Source organism: Urtica dioica, chromosome 11 (genome assembly GCF_054948205.1).
Source record: "Urtica dioica subsp. dioica isolate 48M chromosome 11, U.dioica_male_clone48M_v1_H2, whole genome shotgun sequence".
Taxonomy (NCBI): Eukaryota; Viridiplantae; Streptophyta; class Magnoliopsida; order Rosales; family Urticaceae; genus Urtica; species Urtica dioica.
In genome coordinates, this window is record NC_142766.1 from 18,163,018 (window position 1) to 18,186,579 (window position 23,562).

Genomic DNA, 23,562 nt, shown 5'->3' on the forward strand with positions numbered 1-23,562 from the left:
ATTAGGTGCCGAGTACGCATCCCAAATTTACACCTAAAGCAAAAGGCCAACAAACAAAATAAAAACGGACCCCCAAAAAGAGGTTGGTTGAGTCACCGTACCTCCTTGGCTTTACACGCTCCAATGAGGGCTCACTTTTCTGCCACGTGTCAGCATCATGTCCGATCATGTTCACGGCGTCCCTACGAGCCTTTAAGCTGGTGATTGTCTTTTGCTACTGAGAGATACTTCCCAAATGAATGAAAAAAAATCTAATGCACGCAGCCTAAAGTCACGATCACACGACAAACCAATTAGAGAAATTACTTTTAATTTTTCTTTGGCTTCTCGGCGCTATCACACACTCACACAGAAAGACCCTTTTGACTAATTCACAGAAGCTTTGGTCCAAAGCAGCCATTCAAGAATGTTGGACTTTACTTTGGATAGGAGGAGAAAAATATTTTTATTTCATTGTCTTTTATGCTTCCCAATTGGGGTACCATTTCATGACTTAATACTTATACAAGAGAGCACAAAATCAGCCAACAACTCTTCAATCTAAAGAACAAAACAAATAATACAGCATGAACCACGCAACGAACCGGATATAAAAAATTTAACATTTCATAACAATAAGCCTACCTCAGACTAAAGAGCTCACTTGGCTTATTCTTCAAATCTATACACACTCTAAATGGACCAGATCAATAGCTGACCGTGTTGAATATCCCCGGGCTTTCTTTTTCTCTTTCTTTCTTATCCAATTTTCATTTCAATCGAAATGAATCCATCAAATGATGATCAGGGCTTGTCGATCCACTCGTTTTCGGCTGCGATCCTTCCCGAGCCACGAGCGGCGATCTTCCCGAACGAGCCGATCGCAGAGAGGCCCTTGAAACTGCTGCTTCCCTCGTTGCTGAAGTTTCGGGACCTCCGAGCCTTCCTGATGAGCTTGGAGTCTTGAAGATCAGCGGCGTCGCTTTCGGGGGTCTCGATCTTCGCGACGACGGAGAGGCGGGCTATGGTGCTCCGGCAGAAGGGACAGACCGGAGGAGTCAGAGCCGCGGTGGTCGGGTTCGGCTTGTTGTGGCAGCACAGAGCCAACGTGCACTGAGCGCACATTTGGTGCCCACATTCCTGGACCTCTATCGTGCACGCTTGCTCGAAGCATATGCAACACAGCTCCGACTCGCTTCCCTGCAAAAAAAGACGGCTGAGACGAGATCGATTTCGGTGCCCGAAACCATATTTTATATCAAGATTTTTATACCTCGGACATGTTGTCATCGGCTCCGGCGGCGTCGGCGTTGGAATAATGAGCCCCGTTGAGGATATTCCTTTCCCTCTCGCGGTTGGCCTCCTTTAAGGCGTGTTCCAACAGCCGTTTGGCGTCCTCATTGAGCTCGCTGATGAACTTGAGCGGCGACGGCCACACGATAGGCTCGGCCGAGTGAGGGTTCAGCAACGCCGCGCACGTCACGTTTTTGTACTTGAGAGCAACCATGTACGGGATTCTCCTGTTAAACACATGAAATTCAGTCAGCGCAACTAGTTCTATATAGATTCGAATGATCATATCTATATCTATATACGTGTGTATATATATACCCAGATGAATCTCTGTGCTGGCGATCTGCGCCCCAAGCCAGCAACTCTCTGATGCAATCCACACAGCCTCCTCTCGCCGCAAGGTGGAGAGGAGTGCTTCCAGGGCAGCTGCTGAGAAAAAGTTAGATTCGATTTGAAAAGCCGAGTAAAAATTAACACGCGATTCAATTCGACAGAGAATAGCTGTTGATTAGTGTTTTTTTTTTTTACCAGTATCTGCCGGTGGAAGCGCAGACGAGAGCGCCTTTGTCCAAGAGGATATGAACACAGTCGGGGCGTCTTTGGCGAGCTGCCAAGTGCAGAGGCGTTGCTCCTTTCGCGTCTCTTATGTTCACGAATCTAGCGAAACCCCTTTCATCAATCAACAGATCCGATTTCCGATATTTAGTACCGCTATGTTGAGAGTTTAGTCAGAGAGAGAGAGAGAGAGAGAGACTCACCAAGAAACAGCAACATGGCTGGAGTGAGCAGAGGAGAGGATTGCTTCAAGGCAATCTGAATGCCCGAAATACGCGGCGTAATGCAAACATGTTCTTCCGTTTACCGAATCGAACATTAATATCTGAAATAGATTAAAACTAATCGATTACGCATAAATAAATTCTAAGAAAAAAAATATAAATATGAATTTTACGGTCTTCAAGTTGGAGAAAAAGCTTGGAAATTATCACATACATTCGCTCCAACCTCAAGAAGCTTTTTCACGCATGAGATCTTCCCATGCATTGAGGCCAACATAAGCGGAGTCTGAAGCAATTCATTTCATAAAAAACAAAGAATCAGACTCCATAATCGGAAAAGAAACAGAAATCGAATCCTAAAGCCCAACGATTCCAAAAACGAAAAACCTGCTTGTGGCGATTCAATACGTCTGGCTTGAAAGATCGTTCCAAAAGCATTGACAGAATCTGGAAGAAAAAAAAAAAGCTCAAAATTCAATAAACAAAAAGCACAAGTTATTTCCGAAACAAAACAGAGAGAGGAAAAAGACCTCGATCTGGCCAGTCGCGGCGGCGATATGGAGAGGAGATTGGCGAGCGTAAGAGGTTGTTTGGCTCATCAGCCTCGAGTCTCCCTCCAACATCGCCTCCACTGTCTCCACATCTCCCAATTGAACCGCACTGAACAACTCGCTCTCGTGACTCGCTCTGCAACTCAGTCCCTGTCCCATTTCCTCTTCGCCTCTCTTTCGCTATCCAGAAACACTCCGACTCGAGAGGAAGCGCAAAACGCCACCGTTTCCGGCGAAGCGCACAACCGGCTGTCGTGCACCACTCCCGCCGGTTGAGGAGGAGAGACGACCTCTCTCTCTCTCTCGCTGATTACTCCAAAGAGCAAAGTGCTTCCACTCTAAATTTTTTTTTTCTCTCTCACACACGCAAATTTATGTGTGCAAGTCTAGAGAGAGAGAAAGTCTGCCGCTGTAGACTTTGGGATGAGAGAGAGAGAGAGAGATGATCACTGTAATGTATTGGAGTTTGAGCTGCCCGAAGAAGCTGACCGTCGCAGCGCGGGCAATTCTTGGGCAGTGCTTACTGCTTAGATATTTTTTCGGTCAGTTTTCTTTTTTTATTTATAAATATCCTTATTAATATTCTTCTCCTCTTTTTTTTTTTTAAATATTGTTCTTCTCCTCTGATTGGTATTGTTTATTTACTTGGTATTATTAATTTATACATTTTGTACCCACCACTGAGCATTTAAAACAATGGACCAACTAGCAGAAGACTTGAGAGACGAGTCTTTTGTTTGTTTTTTTTTGGTGACCGGAAGACGAGTCTTATGTCTGAAAACAAGCCCAAGCGCTCCTTTTGATTGAATCTCAGTCGTTGAAAATGAAAGGCTTATTCCTCTTTACAATTTACACCGTTGGATGTATAAATCAATGGGATCATTGTAATTTGTAATTGATGCACGCAATTTAGCGTCCCCTATTTTATACTTTTATGGTTGTGAACAGTTTACGGCATTTTCGTTTGTGGGAAAAGACGGATTTAAAGGAGCTCACCCTTTGCCTTTTCTCGACTCTCAGACGGCTTTTGTTTCTTCATTGGCTTGTGACTTTGTTCCACATTTGACTGACCATTAAACGGTGTCGTATGAGTTTAAGTGTATAGATTAAAATAAAATGGATTTCAAATGTGAACTTATAAGTAAAGATACCAATTAAGTTGGCACCGTTTTTTTTTTTACTTTTACTTGTGAGAAATATATAATTTATTAATTTATTAATTTTTACTTTTACCTTTTTTTCTTCATCGTTTAACAGTTTTTTAATGGAACACGTCTTTGATTATTCGAATACGGAAGGCGAAAATGAAAGGAAGCATAAGATGATTACATAAAATCGCATGCTTTTGGGATGGTTGAAGATTCTAAAAGGCCAAAATTGGTATGCTCTTATAAGACTAGACTAGACCATGTCACTCGTCAAACTCACGTAGTTTGGGCAAGTACGATCTTTTTTTTTTTTTTTTTTTTTTTTTTTTTTTTTTTTTTTTTTTTAAACAAGAAGGACAGGTACGGTTTAGAATCTTTTTTACATATACGGTTATACCACGTAATTCATGGTGTGTCACATTTTAGATAAGGACAAGGTGTGTTGAACAACACATATCCGGAACATTATCTTCGCCGTAGCTTTGAACTTTGACGGATGGATTTGTAAAAACACAAAATAGTCAAAGAACTCTCATAAGGTTGTAATCTTGAATTCTAATGATCTATTAAGAGCCTTATATATGTAAATATTATTCTTATCACATTAAGTTCTAACTAAATCCGGGCTCGTGGACGGAACAGAAATTATGTTCCGATCGAAACAAAATGAAATAGAAATGTAGTCTTTATATTAGGGAAAACAAGATCGTGAAGTATTTCTTTTTTATGTGCAATTAGTAACATGTTCTCTTAAGATGAGTGTTCTTTGCGTTTGCAGTGATTGAATTTGATACTCGTTACGTTTAGACTTTGTGAGCTATTATACCATGTGAAGTATCATAGGATTTCATCTTAAATTTGATTGGCAATCAAATGATAAGACATTTATAAACATTTATTAGCTACGTTCACTTTCAATGCGCGATTCCTAGAAATTAAAATTAGACTAATTAGATTTCTTAAAAAAAATGAAACACAATTATTGGTTTTTTTCTTCAAAACAAATGTCTTGCTTTCTAAATGATCGGAATTGGAATTGCCCCTCTCTGTCGGCAAAAGCCTACGATTTGTTCTACTCAATTTAAGTAATTGTAGACATTGTGTTTAGTTAAGACCATCTTCAACACATCTCTAAAATACATATGCATATAGAAATGGTAATGCATCTCCATTTTGAAGATGCATCATTTTTGCATCATAAATGAAAAGTGGTGATCCAAATATGGATCACCACTATTCACTGGTGCATTTTTTTTTAATCCTGAAGACTTTTATTATAATCTTATATCTCTTTTTTATTTTAAAAAGATAACATATTCTAAAAAAAACATAAATATATAGAACTACTAACAAGTTTGTAAAACATAAAAATAGTAAAAGGTTAAAACTGAAATTCTAAAAAATATACTAAGAAATAATATACTTAGAATACTTTTCGGAATAGAATGTAAAATATAAATGGGTTGGAGACGTAAAATATTGTGACATTTAGGTTGGTCTAGTGGTAATTCAACACTACCTCCAAAATGGAGATCGTGGGTTCAATCTCAACCGACAATAAAATACCCTTAAAAAATATGTAAAATATTATTCTCTTATATAAATATATAATTCAAAGAAAATATTTGGAGATGCAATATTAGAAATACTCATATACGATCGATCCAGGGACGGAGCTACAATAGGTTGAGGGGGGCTCAAACTTCCCCTCAATTTTTTTTTATACTCTTGGCTTATGTTTTTTACCCTAAAAGTTTTCAAATCATCCCCTCTTGAAAATTTTCTTTTCAAATAAGCTCCCCTTATGAGCTATATTGTATAGAGGGTAAAGAAGATGTTGCTTTAAACAAGTGCAAGGAATTTTGTCCTTTTTACTTTCTTTTTTTCCTAAACTTCGGTTAAGGAAGGTTAACGTAATTAAGTTAGCCATATTCCCATCTCTGATATTTTAAACCTTTTTCACACATGAATTATATTGTGGTTCTGAAAAATGTGCAAAAAAAAAAAAAAAAAATTACACAAAAAATTTTGGCGTTTGTTTTTCTGTCGAATCGCCATAAGTTTGTAATGTCGAAGCCAAAGAAAAACAAGTAGACTGCATCATCACTGTTCATGATATTGGATAGATTTTTTTAGAAGAAAAAACAACATATTGTTATAGCACGCTTTTGATTCTCAATCTGAAAAGTTTCTGAATGAATCTGAATATAGAGTTCAATGTATTTCAGACTGCCATATTTATCAAAACCCCAAAAATATGTCTCAACGTAATACATAAAAAATAAATAAAAAGTTACTTGTTGTTTAAGCAAAAAATGCACGATTTAAAAGGAAAATGTAGTTGGTTATATGATCAATCGTCTAAAAACTCACAATTGGCATATGAACTTGATTCTTTTAAAGCTTCAGAGCATGCAAACCCAAAAATAGTAATTTTAATGTGATTCGGATTAGAATAAGTGAAAGCTGGATGTCAATTATACATCTAAAATATTATTGGAAGTATCGAATTCTTTAAGGACTAAGATTATTTAAGGAAATAATTTAATTATGCTCAAATTTAGAAGAAAATCTTACAAATATTAAGACATAAGCAAAGTATTTTTCATTTGGTTTATAATGATCACAAGAAGAGAGTCATAAATATTAAGACATAAGCAAAGTATTTTTGTTAACACTCAATTGAACACATGACCATAAATGAGAGTCATCCTAGACGTCGCGTGCACAACGAATCATCCTTTTCCGGCCGACGATTCTCAAGAATGCGAGTGACATAAACATACTATATCCAAGAGCCTCCATTAGTATACTGTTTCCTATAAATGATGCTCAAGAGATAAATCTCGAGAAAGTTCTCTTCTCGTGTTGATTCTCATTAATCTGAATATGATTTACAATATGGTATATGTACATCAACTGATTCTAACGTTGCTAACAGCCTAACTAACTAACTGATTGCACCAGCGTGTCACGTTACACCTATGACGTGATTGACTGTTGGCTTTGTTGACGTAGTTGTTGACATGTCTGGTATCAATCTATCACGATATGTGCAATGAGAAATTAAGAACCGTATCTGAGTGTCACGTGCATTATCAAGGTCTCTCTCTCTCTCTCTCTCTCTCTCTCTCTCTCCATTAGAGATGAGCTAAGAAGTCTGCATCTCATATTTTCACGTAGACTATTGTTGAACGTTGGAACACACGACGAGTGAATCCTCCACCCCCATCCCTTCCCCAATCTAGATCATTTTCCTAGTTGTAACCAGGCAACAGTGAACCGAAAAAATCCACATTACTAATTGGTGATTTTTCATCGACCGCTCAAGTTTACACATATCAATATATGACCGTATATGAGATGTCAAATACGTATAAAGAACAGATACGAAATCCTACACCACTACATAGAGTTAAATAAACAAAAAATGACCCAAATATTAAGAAAATAACTGAGCATATTCGAAGAGATGATGTGATATTTTGGTTTGTATAAAAAGATTGTTTGAGAGAGAGAGAGAGAGAGAGAGAGAGAGCAAACAAGTCTAAATTGAAAATTAGAACATTATATGCAGTTTCTTCTAATTCCGAAATTTATGGTAATTAAAAGGTTAAATTGGGTATAACAAATATACACAAATTGCCCCCTCATCTAATTTGATTATTTTTCAAAAATACTTAAAACGTTGGCTAGTTTGCAGTTGCAATGTTTAAAGTTGCTTAGATCGTCTAAATATTCTTTTATAAATTAATAAGTCATCATTGACCGATCAAACGTTCTATACTGAATTTTTGAGGTGGGGTTAAAAAAAACCTGGTTAATAAGAGTGGTTATATATCATGATTTACCGGAAAAAAGCTACCCATTAACCAACCATCCGTCACCACAACTCCCGTAAAAGGAAAAATTTTGGAAACTTGTAAAACCTTGAAGTCATAGGAAAAATCAAATATAAAAACTTTTTTTTTTTTTTGGCGTGGAAATATAAATACATGCACAAGGCCATGATAATGCATGCTCTATTGGTAATTGGTATTTTTTTTTTTTTTTACTTGGTGAGATAATTAATCTATTTCGCTAAGATCTCATCTCCAACTCAGATCTCATATAGCATCAAATTCCAATTCCCACGGCAATACATGGGTTAGAGTCTAGTGATACTCTGACTATACATTTTGAAAGCACAGACACGGACAGTACTATTCTTCAAAGGGATTGATTCCCTACGCACATTATTTGTTCCATGTGATATCGATTTGTTTTACATCTGTCCTCGTACTCTTCAAGATCATTAATCGTCTGACTTAGCTAATTACTTCTCAGTGGGAAATAGATTTGCCAAAGTTGAAATGTTTCATAACCCTGCTCTTTTTTCCATGAAATAATCAACCACTTTTCATTTTAAATATTTAATTTCTCTACTTTAGGAAACAAGATCGATGGACCAAAGGGCGTCGGTGGTTTGTCATGATGTGTAGATTTGCTTATTCATTTATATTTAATTAGAAACCTAAACAAATAATAATATCCCTTTCTAAAACAATTAATTTATTAACATATACTTTGTATCCTAACTATGTCAGATCGCACTTGGTTGGACATGCTTGTGTTCATTATGAGAAAGTTATTATTAATGAATGATTCATGTCATCACATGGTTATAGCCTAGTAGTCCATGTGTCCTAAGAATCGTTCGTGCATTTGTATGGTTTTTATTTTAATTTCAATAAAATAATGACCTTGTTCAGCTGTACGTAAATATTTTAGACGGTTTATAATCCCTTTATATTTTTAGCTAGAATAAATATTTACTTGATATATATTACAACAATCCTATCCATAGGAGCACATATAAATTTAATAGCATACTAGAAAAAAAAATATTCCAAAGTCAAATGCAATATACAATTTAATCTCTCTTTTTTCATTTATTAGAAAGAAAAAAATTTATTCTTCGGAGACAATTTTCAAACCTACAGCTTTCATATGACCAGTCAGGGAAGCAAAAGAACATAAAATGACAAACATAATAAATCACTTCGAGTGTATCATGTGTAGGATCTATCATGAAAGAACTGTCGTTATTACCATCAGTGAATCAGAAAATAACCGTACAGGTAAGAAATATAATGTATAGTTGTAATAATGATGGTAACATTGAATTCCTCGATTGACTTGGGTTAATCCTTTCACATAAAATAAAAAATCATAAGAAACTTGGTGGCCTTTTCCCAAACCGTCGGCAAAAGATCACAAACAATTATTTCCACTCTAGACTATATAAACGCGTTCATGGTATAAAAATATTGTGATCATATATTCCATATGGCCCATGAATTCCAACAATTCTTTTATTTATTTAGAATAATCTTACGGATTAGACTATTTAAGGTTAGATTCAATCTAATCATATTTAATATAAAGTCACATTTGGTGGTGTGACGTCATTAATCATATAGTATTTTTTATGATTGTTTTTAGTTTTTTCATACGTTAATTTTGACAAATAGTTAATTTACCAAAATAAACGAAACGTTAACTAATTATTTAAAATCAAGTTTGAAATGGTTAAATACTTATAGTGCCCATTTATTTGTAGAAAATGGATATTCTCCAACAGTTGTTATCGCCCGAATCATATAGTTGTTCGAAAATAATATGGTTTAAGGATTCACGAATCCATTTAGAGGTGACAGCGTAATCATAATTAAACCAACTTAGATACTACGTCTTTTGCCTAATTAATTATGTCATACATATTTTTTGTAATCCGTGTGACTGATCTCTTGAAATCTTTTTAAGGCGAAATAGTTGAGAAATTTCATTTTCTAGACTCAAAAGTTATGGAAATATCTCAATTAGACCCGCTAGTTAAAAAATATCTAAAATTGGACTTTTGTACCAATTTTGGACGAAAATACCCTTAATTCAAAATAACTCATATTCTTCTCTCATTTTCAAATCATCTTCATCACAATTCTTGTCACTTTCGAATTGGTTGCGCTAGGATTAGAACTCTCGGTGGTCGATTTTGAGGGTTTCGCATCGTTTTTGAAAAAAATTCCATAGTTTTTGAGGGTTTCGGAAACTCGTCAGAACGTGTCGGAATCCATCGGAACTCGTCGGAACGTGTCGGAATCCATCTTTGGAGGTGATTTTTTTTTTTAAAAAAAACTGGGAATTTCCGATGAAGATCATCGGAATCCATCGGATTCCGACCGAATCTGATGGATTCCGATGGTCTTCGTCGGAATCCATCGGAAATTTCCGATGAAGACCATCGGAATCCATCGGATTCGGTCGGATCCGACCGAATCCGATGGATTCCGATGATCTTCATCGGAAATTCCCAGTTTAAAAAAAAAAAAAAAAAAATTCACCTCTAAATTTCATTCAACTCAACCTTAAAAAAAAAAAAATAACCTCCAATTCGGTCGAATTTGGTGTGGTGGGCGTTGGAACTCGTCGGATTTGGTGTGGTTGGGCGTCGGAATGGGGCTCACGTCGGATGTGGTGTTCTTTGGTGTGGAGAGAAAATGAGAGTGAGAATGAAAGAGATGGAAAGAGATGGAGAGAGGGTTTATTTTTGAATTAAGGGTATTTTCGTCCAAAATTGGTACAAAAGTCCAATTTTGGATATTTTTTAACTAGCGGGTCTAATTGAGATATTTTCATAACTTTTAAGGATTCACGAATCCATTTAGAGGTGACAGCGTAATCATAATTAAACCAACTTAGATACTACGTCTTTTGCCTAATTAATTATGTCATACATATTTTTTGTAATCCGTGTGACTGATCTCTTGAAATCTTTTTAAGGCGAAATAGTTTATTTAAGTAATTTTATAAGAGTACGTGAACTTGAATTTGTTGACTGAATAATATGGATATCAATGAGAAATGAATACAATTACAAAGTAAAAAAAAAAAAAAAAAAAAAAAAAAAAACTGAATTTAAGTTCGGTGTGAAATCACATTGACATACTATTTTGGAGTATTGATATATTAATGTATTTACCCGTTTTTACGCATTAAAATTAGTTTGTACTTTATAAAGCTGTAGATTCATGTCAAATATAAAGATATATTTAATCATTTTGATTTTGTCTTAGACTCGATTTTATCTTTTAATTTAGCGAACAAATTAAATGCATTACTAAACTTAGCGCGTCCAATTTATCATAATGCGAGTTTAATTTAAGCTATTTTTAAGAGACTACAAATGAAATTTTTAAGATCACCATTGAGAGAGAGAGAGAGAGAGTTGTGTTGCCTAACGTCAATGATACAAAGAGATAATGGGTTTTTTTTTTTTTTTTTTTTTGCTTCAAAAGCATTATATATTTAAAAATATCAAAAGCGCGACTTATTAAGTGTGATTTTAAACATAAATCCTTTGAAAATAATTATAAACAAGTACATCATATTAATTATTTAAGGAATAACTGGAGATCGCGACATCGCGCCTACCAAAGACATGTCTACCTTATATAGGTCGACAATATCAAAATATGTTGTTGGATCTTCTGTGGCATAGTTTAAAGTTTGGCAAAATAAATTGTAACAGTTGTTCAAGTCAAAGTTGCAAAAAGTTGTTCAACCAAATTCATGACCCGAGTTACTTCAGTCACTTTTTTTCAGCGCGAATTGAACTAATTTTTTTTTTTTCGTTTTTAGTTCCAAAAATCATGGCGATACAATAGGATTTGATTTCCATATCATTTTGATTCGCGGAGATTTTGTTATTGACCATCATAAAAGTATAAAACTCGTCTAGGGTTTCATTAGGTTGATACACACTTTTAGGTCAATTCACACTGACCTTAACCTATAACAAGTCTCTCTGCTAGGAGATCTTCATCGACAACTGGTTCAAGGAACTTGTTGTTACTGTGCTATATTTGTACAGAGTTTGTGAGTGCGTGTTATGCGTTAACGTTGATAAGATCTTCGGAAGAGGATCGTACATGCGATCTTCGGGAGGAAGAGTTGCGTGAAAAAGAGATGGATTCTTTGATTTAAGGGGAGTCTAGATTGCCATCCATTGGAGAAGTCAAAGAAGCTAGGCGCATGAGAGAAAGCCTGCAAACCTAAGTCATGTAACTTTGATTATTGAGATAGTAAATAGCTTTTCACCACCGAATGTATCAGACCCGCTGATAAGGTACTTTATCACAGAACATGGTTATCAATTCCGCGTGTCCTTTATTGCTTTATGTTTGATTGTCGATTTAATAAATTTGTTAAAATCAATCAGTTGTTCAACAAGTGATTTCACCAATATAGTTGAACAACATTCTCAGTACACGTTTAATAATTTATATATACGAATTGTTTTGCATGTATAATAAAATTAAAAACATAGTGTTTTGCATGAGTCTTGGCATCTATAACACGTCTAGTATTCGTTATATATGGATCTCCATTTATTTTTAAACTACTATTCTAGGTCGAAATGATAGTGGGGGTTAGCCTATTATTGATGCAAATTAAGCATATATCCCATATTTATATATATACCACACGGTATATTATATTGAATTTATATAGGTGTGGATTATTTCTCCAAAAAAAAAATATAGGTGTGGATTCAATGTATATATCGGTTAGTAGCACTATAGCACTGCATATATTAATTATTCCATATCTGTTTATATATTTTTCATATATGTTGAAATAAGTTGACGATTTTTCACTTTATTTGTGGTCGATTTCTTCTAATTATTTATTGTCTGTCTGAGTGAGTGATAATAAATAGCGGCATCTATTTAAATTGGTTAATTATTATTTTCGTCCACAATCTAATTTAATTTTCCCCGGCGTAGGCCTGGCGCTCAGGTAATCGGCAATGATGATAAATATACGATAAAATTACGACTAAGATAAGTATTCCTTGTTGTCCTTTATATAATTAAACAAATAAAAAAAATTAGGTTCATAAAGTTACGTCACTTTTATGTCTACTATTGAATATTGATTCAACTCAGCTATATTATTTATTTATTCGGGTGTCCATTGATGATAAATATACGATAAAATTTATATGAGAAATTGCCTCATTTGTCATCAATTTTATAACATTTTCTCACTTTCCACAAAAAGATTAATTTTTCCCAAAATAATATCATTTATGTCAACAATGTTGACATCTATTTTTGCCTTTCACTATGAGATGTCAACATTATTGACATAGATGTCAACAATGTTGACATCTCGGTGGCATTTTGAGAAAAATTAATCTTTTGGTGGAAAGTGAGAAAATGTTATGAAATTGATGGTAAATGATTGGGCAATTTCTCAATTTATATGTCCATCAACTTTTTTTTAGTATCATACTATCATACACTTGGGATCCGTTATGAAGTTGGAGACCGGTTACTATATTGCTTTTTATATATTTACAAACAAATAAATATTTATATATTGATTGCTCCTTTAGAAAATATCTTCCTTGTGCTTTTGTAAAGTTTCAGCCGAACAAATCCCTATCCCAGATCATAAGAAATTTGAGACGACCTTAGCTATCGGTTGACCAAGTATACATAGCATAATAAATCATCTCTATCTCTCAACTACACCGTTGCACAATAATATGACACATATACAGTTGCAACTAAACACCATGCATTAAACATAATGCAAACACAAGAAGTTTCCGTCACAAACATATATATATATATAGATGATGATTAGAAATAGGCAAAGGCTCATATATAGATAGTCATTAGACACCTATAGATAGAGTCCCCAATCAGAGAAGAGTTTTTGTGGGCAATTGATATATGAATTTGGATTGGTAATTTGGGCATCGTGTCACCCTAAACCAAACCCACAGCTAATTAGTAACCAATAAGAACCTTCCAAATTGAAATACAAGAGATCGAGGATTTGCCTACTGATTATTGAACAACTATCAATTGGTATATACGTGTTAAAAAAGAGAATCATCTAATTCGCTTGAATTGAAACATCCCTTACCTAGGTGGGTCATAAACATTTTTTATTTTATAAATAAATTATTTGAAATTAAAGTTGGGTCTGGAGTGGTTCCATTCAATACGTATGTCTCCCTAAGAAGCTCCCAGAAGCAAATGACCTACAATGAAACTACCGAAAATGAATCAAACAAACATCTATGTAGATACATAAGCTCTAACGTGAAGACGACTAGAAAAAGCACAAGGATTGTAGATACGTAAGCTCTATCTATCAATCTATCTGTTTGGGACATCAAAAGCTTTGTATTTCTACGCGCATAGGTTCATTTGTTCGTCTATATTCTTAAATGATTTTCATTCGAAATTAACAACTTTTCACGTAAAGTTTGTGAAGTAGTGCTCCACTGTTCTACTTAATGCCTCCAAATATGTATCCTCTTTGTTGTTCAACTCACAATTTTCGCGTTTTATTTTATCACAAATTTTCCCCCAAAAAAAACTTATTGATAAAAAAAAAACACTACAAGCTAGTACTATTAGTAAAGCCATAATAATATAATTCATCAAATTGTCCATACTTTTTGATGTCCGAATACTTTTTGATTTAGCTTTCTTAAGGCTATGGATCTCCATAGGAAGGTTGATATCTGTCTTCGAACTTCCGAGTAGTTTGCTGGTCGGAATTATCGGTTTCTTCACTGATTCCTTCCTTCTCGTACATATCTCTAGCATGCTTCTTGGTCAAACCTTTCTTCTATATTATCGGGAGTCACAATTGCGCTACGAACTGTGGCATGTTTAGTCTTGATTCCAACTCCTTATTCTTCTTTTCCAGTAGTGTCAGACGTTCTTGCATCTCTCTAAACGCTTCCGGCAAACTTGGTTGTGGGAGCATCTCTTCGATTTCTTCAGCAGTAAGCGGAAGAGTCCTGTTGTGATGTTCGATCTGCTCGTGCTCATAATTCCAAGGATCACCTTCCACTTCAGGCCATGGTAGCATCGACGAACTGTTGATGTCAAAAAATATATACAACAATTGTCTTGATGATTATATAACAAATACCGATTATTCTGGATAATATGTTAACTACAAAGATCGGATTGTTCTTATATATGACGAATCTCAATACAAGAAGCAACTGTTACAAATGGATTCATTAATAAGTTGAAAATAAAAATGAAGAATTGTGCAGCGTGAGTGTAATTTGTGAGTGAGTATCCTCCTTTCTTTCGTGGGGGTTTTCTGCTTTTTATATGTGGAATTCAGGTGAGGACGTGGGTTGATCAGACCCACGTCCTGAGTGATAATCAATTAACTGCTCTGATCGTGTTGTGTAATCGTCCAGATAACCGTTTGACAATTATCTGGGTGGTTATTTGTGCTTACGTGGCCATTGCAAGCTATGTTGTTTGACTAGTCTTTATTATACTGAGAGCTTCTCTGTCGTTCGTGGTTATGTTGGTCGGTATTCGAAGTTCAATTTATGCTTCCGATCGTTCATCGCGTTATTACACCTCGAACCATATCTTGTTCGGTGTTTCGATGCTATTCGGAGTTATAAAATTCCGATCATAACAATTGTTATGATCATCTTAATTAGGAGGGTTCATGCACTAATAAAATTATCATCATTTGTTGTGAGGGGGCACTAATCAGGGCATCCATTAATCATTGTCTTGTTGTCTTAATAGAAAATAATAATTCTATTTAATATTTGAAAGTATGAGAAGTTAAGTTGTACGTAACTTGTACGCAAACTAGAAGCACAAAAAAAATATCACCCTGAGATATTTTCAAAATATAATTTTAATTATTATGCTTGGAGTTGGACCTACACCATGCCGTGCATTTGTAAATCTTTGGTTGAATATTGTTAAATTCAGCGGAAAAATGTGTATTACTAAGTGAAACAAATCGTCTTAGTCAAGGAGTGCTTAATTTTGTTGATATTCAATGCTAAAGCTGCTTTGTCCAAGAGGATGATATGCATGACTAAAACACTACAGCTCATAATTGACAATAAAACAGACGCCATTCAAAAGCTAATTATGGCAATTAAGATTGGTGGTGATAACAATCTTTTTGGTAGTTGCCACGTGTCATTATATAACCCCGCTAAATTTCATAGATGCGTTTTTAAAAGAGTCATTTGTGAGCTCAATTGAAGGTGAGTGTATTTGGTTTATTCCGACTTGAGAGTCTTTTTCATTGAATTGGTAGTCGTAATCGGTTTACACAAATAAATTTATTTAAAATATACGGGGGAATCGAATCATCTTCAACAACGTGCTAGTACGAAACAAGGCAACATAATTAAACTAGAGGAAAAAAGGAATATGAGTTACCAATTCTTAAAGGTGTGGGGTTCCATCTAAAACCAAACTTGGTAATTAGAGGAATAATCCACAAGCGTTATAAAGAGTCCAGGATCGTAATACACAGTCGATGTGAGACTATTCTTGATACACCTCCTCACGCGCACAGACACAGGAAGCGTGAAGTATAGGCCCGATCAGGTTAGCTTGGTTTTAGATGGAACCCCACACCTTTAAGATGGTATCAGAGCGGGGCCCATTCTCGGTTGTGGGCTACCTGATCGGACCTATACTCCACGCTTCCAGTGTCTGTGTCAATGTGTGACGTGAGCTTGTGAGTTACTGCTCTAATTACCAAGCTTGGTTTTTGGCACAGGCACTGGAAGCGTGAAGTATAGGCCCGATCAGGTAGCCCACAACCGAAAATGGGTCCTGCTCTGATACCATCTTAAAAGTGTGGATTTTCATCTCAAACCAAGCTTGATAATTAAAGGAGTAACTCACAAGCCTTATAAAGAGCCCCAGGATCGTAATACTCAATCGATGTGGGACTATCCTTGATACCAATCAAGCTCTGAGATCCGGTAAGAGAATGAAGAACAATTTGGTTGAACAGAAAACGAATCTGTTGCAACACTCTTTGTTTGGTTTCTTTAGTGTTATAACTAATGTGGTTTATGTTTAGCTTATTATTGATGTCGTTCTGTTGATGTATTATTGTCGTTTACACTGGGGTCGTTTGTATCTGTACTAAAGTCTAGAGAAAACTATAAATACTTGGTTTGTACCTCATTTGAATTTTGAGATCGTCATACAAATTTCTCCATGATCATCACTTTCCCTATATTCTCTCTTTCTTCTACACTTCTCCCTGTGAATCAGCAGAATCTGACCTGCATGATAACAAATCGGGTTGGTCATAACTTTTATATATATATATATACAAACACATATAAATATAATATCTTCAAGAGAGACGTACAAAACTAAAAAATAATGCATGTTCAAGAGAGACATATAAAAAAAAAAAAAAAAAAATTAGTAATGAAATAAATTACAATTGTGGTTTTATAATATACTATCCAACAGAAGTTTATCCGCCCCTTGCATTTCTAAAGTTGGTGGCTACAGAAAAGTATATGGCTTGTATTTATAAGACCATCTGAGAAACATATATTATACAAGAATACAGTATTTACCGGAAAAAAAAATACATTTACGCATAAGATATAGTCTACCAGTTCAATAGAGATCTTCATTTGAAAATCCACATAGCATAAATGTTAGGATCCGAGTTATTAGGGGTATTAGAGTAATTAGTTATGTGTAAGGGTTAGTCTATAAATAAGGAAAATGAGTCGGGACCTCTCTACAGTCCGATATCTCTTGTATTTTCCATTCAATCAATACAAATAGTTTTCAGGGCGTATCAAAAGGTCAGCGTAGTTCTTAAAATTGCAAAATTTGTAACGAATTTAGCCAACTAAATTTGAGCTGCACTAAAAATCAGGACATCTATCCAGAAAAAAGCGGTAGAACGAATCAGAAGCCAAAAACAATGTAGTCTCTTATTTCCCTCCACTATGGAACTAAAACAATCCTAACATAATAAGGAAGACGCGATTATGAAAACGGATCTTCAGACATCGCAACTTCTAGAACTGTAATTTTCCGATCCTTTTCAAATTTATCCGCAAACTTTTCTTGACACCCTAGAAACCGGAAACATTTCTCGAACCATTGTAAAAAAAAAGGTGTCAAAATACTCCACTTCCAATCATCTAAGATAACAGCTCAAATCATCATCTAAGTTCCTCTAGTTATTCAGGCTGTCGGAGAACGTGAAGTTGATGCTGAGTTGAGGAGCCTAATCTGTCTCCCTATGCTATGAAGACCTTCCGCTGAATTCATGGCGATCAACCTTTTCTTTTTTTAGAATTTTACGCGGGTTTTAATTTGCTCGTTTTCCTTCAAATATATTTTTCTTCATATTCCAAGATACTCAGACAGCCAATGACTGCTCATTTCCATAATCAAGTGGCCGGGTCCCACTACAGCTTCAGATCAGAAGTACATGAAAAAATGTCCTTGGTCAGTTTATGTCCAACCTCGACAAAGAACACTAGTCAGCTATGAAGTGGCTACTAAGGTACATCAGTAGTACCACAAATATTGGGTTGTTGTACATTAGGAAAGGGAATTCAGTTGTGGTGGAGGATTATGTAGATCACAGATGGGATTACCAACGTTGCACATGTTGGGACAAAGTGAGACTAAGGTGGTGACTCTCACGCATTGTCTTCACCTTCTCGGAGTTGAATCTGCTTGATCCATAATCGAAGATTCGAACAACGAATCAAGGTAAAAGAATTGGTCTTAAAGACTTCTAGCCGTTGGAAGATGAGGTGGAGATTGTTATAATATTAGCTGAAAGCGCTCCGTAGTCTTGTTTACAGTTGATAATGAGTCTAATCCTACGGCTTGTGTAAGATAGACGATTGTGATGACAACCGAGTATGTTTATAAACTTGGTTAATTAAATCAGTTAGTCAATTATGTCTTGAGGTATTCATTTTCTTTGGGATTTCAAGTGGGAAACCGAGAGAGAGAGAGAGAGAGAGAGAGAGAGTGTTGACGGAAATTCTCAAGCAAAGCACATTTCATTCTTGTATTGCTAGGGTTCTACTATGTTCTCGAAGAAGAAAGTGCAAGACTGTTTATGTGGTGGTTGGTTTAATAAGCAACTCGAACATCCTTTTCCTTGAGGAGTTCGACCGAGTTTAGGCTTTCAAGGTGAACCTCGTCAACAAATTGTGTGTGTTGCTGAGTTCTTTGATTGTGTGTATTCCAAGCCCAAGTCCATTGTTGTAGTGAGAGATTGACTGTTTGTTTCTTCTGAGTTCGTAAGATGTTAAGAATGTTTCTTTTGTTTCATTTAACAATGCACAATTTTGTTTCGATTCAAATGAGGGCTACAAACAAACAAGGCTATGCTAATTTTACAACTAGCTACTCTCATTTTAGAGGCCTTGATTACTATCTAAAGCAAAAACAACTAAGCAATATTGCGAGAAGAACCACGGAAAGGCGTGTTGATAGTTGTCAATACGTACCATCATTGTCTCGAAAATAAAAACTCCTTCACGTTCTCTAAAACGCCTTTATCATATGGATTTGTGAACCTCATTTCAGTACAGCACTGCCCTGAATGGGAAAAAAAAGTTTGATGTACGCTTTCATAAGATTGTTTGAAAATTAAAAAAGACACATACCTGGTTGTGATTGACCAATCAAGTGGAATTCTGGATACTTCTTCCAGTTAATCTAAAGCCAAAAGCGTTAAACTATATTTTAGTCTCGTCTAAAGGTTTCAAATAAACTGCAAGGGAAACACTATGTTCAGTCTTCATCTAGAGACTTTACCCACTCGTCGCTTCTGATATTGACACAAATGCAATACACATGCCAAGCGAAAAACACAGGCTGCCAAACTAACTGTAGGATAGAGAACATCGCTGTGCTATAAGCCAAATTTTCCCAGAGACTTGTCTTTACAGTCTGTTGAAAAAAAAAACACCACAAGTATTGTCAGCCACGGAGCCAGTGTGGCCGTTAGGTATTTCGAAACAAAAAGTTGATCTCCACAAGGAAGCCCCAAGTGCAATTTTTGTACCTCGGAGTTGCTTCTCGTAATTGAGACTCCGAATTTCGAAATATCTAGAGTTCGAAAAACGACAGGGAAGATGAAACGGTATTTGTAGACAACAAAAGAAAAATCGCCCTGGATAAGTTTATATAGAAGATACAATAACGGGATTGTTCGTGGAAAAGCCATGGCTTACACTTATACGAGCATGCCAGATAAGAAGCCTCAATCACAAGGAACCCAAACAAAAGAGCCATGAAAAGGGGATAATTCTTTTGACCTGAAAAGTAACCTTTATTCTAATTTAGTACTATGATGACTAAAGCCCACTCAACAACGTTAAGGAAGCTTCAAAACAAAAGAAATCCAAATATCGTAAAGATGAATATCAAAGTACCCGAATACGATAATCATCACCTATGCAGTTTCCAAAAGCGGGACAGTGATGGTCGAAAACCTTAACATATGCTTTGCAGACCCTGCAATACCTCACCCTCCTACCCAAAACCGAAACCTGCAAATAAAATAAATATTGAGCGACACGTCATCGTGTCACAACTAAACACACACATACACAAAGAGAGGTTAATAAGTTTCTTCCTTAATATCGGATAAAGAAGGTTACTTCTGAATCAGGATAGGAAAGCTCCAATTCCTGAACACAAAAAGGTAAAAATAGAAAGTCATTGACTAGACTGGGCGGGAAAAATGACGAGCTTTATCTTGACTTGTTAACCAACCTCATCATGAACACCAAATGCAGAAATAGGTCTCTCCGAAGATGAATCCTCGCGATTCACAAATCCAGGATCACTTTTTAGCATGCTGTCATTTAAGAGCAGGCAAATTTGCTGAGTCTCTCAGCACAATGTATCTCAGTATTAAAAAAAGAAAAGAAAAGTGGGAACAACCTATACAGACCAGCCATGAGCATTGCGACTTGACCGTTAAACATTAAGTCCATTGCAAGTGATGATATAGCTGCACAAACAGAAAAGGGGTCTTATTAGCTCAAAGTCAAGCATAGGCTTCAATATCTCAGATTATGGAAAATTGAAAAAAAGAATGGAAAAAAAAATAGTGCCTTGTCGGAGAATTAGGAGATAGAAGCACCAAAGGAAGAGAATAGAGCAGAGCACAAAAGCTGAAGCTGAGCCTTTGACGCCAAGTCCACGCCTCAACCATCCACCAAGACCCACAACCACTAGTAGAACCACCACTGTGCTGATTTAAACATATATAGTTAAGAGAGATAGCTCATACAAAAGCTCTTTTAGGGTTTTGTTTTGTTTTGAAAAAAAAAAAAAAAAAAAAAAAGAGAAGCGAACCTGAGAGCGAGAGCTGGACGAGAAGTGGTGAAAAGAAGAGGAAGCGAGGGACGAGAGAAAGTGCGATTTGTGTGAGCAACGCCATTGTACATGAAACCGTGGATCGAGTAACGCAGTCTGACCAATCCAATTGCTTCTTATGATTCTGAGATTCGACCATTTTTCTTTTTCTTCCTCCAATTGAGCTCTGGTTTGCGTTTTCATTAAATCAAACTATCGAGCTCACTAAAACCAATGATCGCCCTTCCCCAGTGGGCTATACTTTAAAAAAAAAAAAAAAAAAAAATTATTAAACCAAAGCTCGTGTCTGGTTTCTCTGGAATTAATTCCGTCGTATGAAAATGTGTTTGTCACTTTTATCGTCGTTTTCTTCTCATATTGCTGTTTCTACGACGTTTTTCTATGTAGCGTCGTTTACCCATTTTCTCGTAATTTCTTGTTTTTGTCTCTCACAACGAAACACACGCAGAGAAGATAAGCCAAAAGTCAAAGCTTTAGATAGACTCAACTCAACCCAAGTTATATAAGCAATGATTCGATCGATCATTTCTTTTTCCACTGGAACGCGTATGTGCGATTGAATATTATTTTCCTTTCTCTTCTTTTCTTTTTAGTAAACACACACAAGGCAAGTAATTCTGGAATAAAATAAGAAACAGCTAAAATCGACTAAAATTAAGCAAGAAACATGTGACGTGGCGTGAAAGGAAGGGCCGTTCGAGCTTAAACACCAAACTTTTCTCGGAGGACAAGTCTTTCTCTTTCCTTTTATTTTATAATTTTTTTTTTTTTTTGTCTAGAAAATTAGTTAGAAACCTTGAACAATGTTGATGGTTTTGTTGTGGACCTTGTGGTACTCCAGCTTGTTTTTCCACGGTGGATACACATAAGACAGACATGGTATCATTGCGTCCACGTCAACCATGTGCCTCAATTTCGCTCTATCTTTTGGGACCCACTTTTTTCAAGTCAGATCCGACGGCTTTGGTTTCTCTCTCTCTCTCTCTCTGTGATTGGCTCGGTTTTGAGGCCATTTGAAGCGAAGCCATGGCTGGATAATTTTGATTGGAGAGCTGTTTACTGAACTTTCAGAATCGGATCTGACGGCTGTGAGCCTCTCACATCGCTACGTGTACGGAACAGATCTATGGATAGGATGAAAAGCCAACGTAATTGAATTCTCTTTGACATCTGTCTTCAACTTTACAACATATCATTTCTTTTCTGCTCCGTAATTTAGTCTAACAGTTTTAATATGATAGACGTTTTCTTATCGTCTATACTAATATATAGAAAAGAAAGAAAGAAAAAAAAAACCACCTTAATGAAAAATCGTGATTGTTATATAATTATAATATAACGATATACCTATATAACAACTTATATAGATGTAGAGGTCACTGGGTTTTGATTTGGTGCAAAATTCAAGGTTTGGATACTTAATTCTAGTATATAGCTAGGGTTCAGAAGTGGTTAACGCATAAAAACAAAATTGTCACCGTCTTCACATCACCTACTTCGTTTATTGTTAAATTATGTTCAAATTTATTTTGCTAATACACATAGCTTAAGAATATTATTACTACCTAATGTGTTGTCTTCTCTTCCGTTATTTTTTATTTTGTATAAGAAATATCTAAAAATTTATATTATAAATCCAGTAGAACACTCGTTGAAAGTCCTTTTGGTAAAACACTTGAAAACATATGTTAAATACCCTGAGTCGAAATAAATCCGTCATTGGAATCAAATGAAATTACACAATGTATAAACTTTCGAAAAAGAATATCACGAGAGTCACTAAAATTCGAAGTACACATGCACAACTTTTTGCCGATGCTCTCAAAATTCAATTGATAAATTTAAGTTTTAAATAATCAGATTTATCGACTAAATAAAATATCTAATATTTGTATATACAAAATTGATAAGTGACGTCCACCTCGAGTAACTTAAAGACGGATAATATGTCTTCAGGTAGACAAACAATGTAAAAAAAAAGAATGTGACTGAATTACATTCAAAATTACAGTCCAACACACGAATGAAAAAAAAATTAAAAATTGAACAAATCACCAAAGCATTAAAATAAGTAAAATCACAAGTAGCAACTAATACAAAAAAGAATAGAAAAACAAAGACAAGTCAAGCTGAGGAACTCTCTTGACCTAACCACTACGTATAACGCCTCCACTCACAAACCCGAGCGTGCCAAAATATTATCTGAATTCCAAATCAATAATAGTTGCACTATACTCAAGGAGTCTTTACAAGTTGTATTGATAAACCCGACACCTCTTTTTTAAGAAAAATATTGATAAACTCCGCTTTCCTTTTCTTTTAGGTTAGAACAAACTTATATCAACCATACAATATAGCTGTCATACTATACTCAAGGAGTCTTTACAAGTTGTAATCCACCACACAATAGAAATCAATTGCTTCAGATTCCCAACACAGTTCTGCCAAAAATTGTTGCATAGCCAACTTTTTTTTTTTTTTTTTTTTTACGTGAAATGATTATAGATAATATAATATACAAATAATATTGTCGCGTGTTGTATCGGAATAATTCATATAT

The 23,562-nt window shown here is 35.5% G+C and overlaps 2 protein-coding genes across 5 annotated transcripts; both read right to left on the reverse strand.

Annotated features, from left to right (window-relative positions):
- Positions 1–426: 426 nt before the first annotated feature.
- Positions 427–3,049, reverse strand: LOC149381927 (putative E3 ubiquitin-protein ligase XBAT31). Of its 2 annotated transcripts, none has more exons than XM_089630431.1 (8): positions 2,582–3,049; positions 2,439–2,498; positions 2,266–2,337; positions 2,031–2,152; positions 1,801–1,941; positions 1,591–1,698; positions 1,253–1,499; positions 427–1,179 (listed from the first exon to the last, which is right to left on the reverse strand). In XM_089630431.1, exons 1-8 carry the CDS (start codon positions 2,759–2,761, stop codon positions 784–786), a joined length of 1,326 nt encoding a protein of 441 aa, XP_089486557.1. In that variant the 5' UTR covers positions 2,762–3,049; the 3' UTR covers positions 427–783. The 2 variants fall into 2 exon arrangements, with proteins under 2 accessions (XP_089486557.1, XP_089486556.1); XM_089630430.1 differs by having other exon boundaries at positions 1,591–1,701.
- Positions 3,050–14,225: 11,176 nt separating this feature from the next.
- On the reverse strand, positions 14,226–21,463 carry LOC149381928 (uncharacterized). Of its 3 annotated transcripts, none has more exons than XM_089601931.1 (13): positions 20,982–21,463; positions 20,738–20,872; positions 20,565–20,634; positions 20,394–20,478; positions 20,279–20,308; positions 20,071–20,167; positions 19,850–19,933; positions 19,681–19,724; positions 19,431–19,565; positions 19,280–19,331; positions 19,121–19,206; positions 16,796–16,900; positions 14,226–14,698 (listed from the first exon to the last, which is right to left on the reverse strand). In XM_089601931.1, the coding sequence occupies exons 1-11, from the start codon at positions 21,139–21,141 to the stop codon at positions 19,196–19,198; spliced, it is 903 nt and encodes a 300-aa protein (XP_089458057.1). In that variant the 5' UTR covers positions 21,142–21,463; the 3' UTR covers positions 14,226–14,698; positions 16,796–16,900; positions 19,121–19,195. The 3 variants fall into 3 exon arrangements, with proteins under 3 accessions (XP_089458057.1, XP_089458056.1, XP_089458055.1); XM_089601930.1 differs by having other exon boundaries at positions 19,121–19,211; positions 20,738–20,877; positions 20,982–21,456; XM_089601929.1 differs by having other exon boundaries at positions 19,121–19,211; positions 20,982–21,455.
- Positions 21,464–23,562: the final 2,099 nt, after the last annotated feature.

What these genes read in the sequence shown, in the direction of transcription:
- LOC149381927 (XM_089630430.1), bottom strand. Translation starts at nt 2,761, where the DNA reads ATGGGACAGGGACTGAGTTGCAGAGCGAGTCACGAGAGCGAGTTGTTC. An exon ending in AGCCATGTTGCTGTTTCTTG is followed by an intron (nt 1,942 to 2,030) that starts GTGAGTCTCTCT and finishes GATTGATGAAAG; the next exon opens with GGGTTTCGCTAGATTCGTGA. An exon ending in CAGCACAGAGATTCATCTGG is followed by an intron (nt 1,500 to 1,590) that starts GTATATATATAC and finishes TGTGTTTAACAG; the next exon opens with GAGAATCCCGTACATGGTTG.
- LOC149381928 (XM_089601929.1), bottom strand. Translation starts at nt 21,141, where the DNA reads ATGGTCGAATCTCAGAATCATAAGAAGCAATTGGATTGGTCAGACTGC. An exon ending in CTCATGGCTGGTCTGTATAG is followed by an intron (nt 20,479 to 20,564) that starts GTTGTTCCCACT and finishes CTTAAATGACAG; the next exon opens with CATGCTAAAAAGTGATCCTG. An exon ending in TCTGGCATGCTCGTATAAGT is followed by an intron (nt 19,725 to 19,849) that starts GTAAGCCATGGC and finishes TTCGAACTCTAG; the next exon opens with ATATTTCGAAATTCGGAGTC.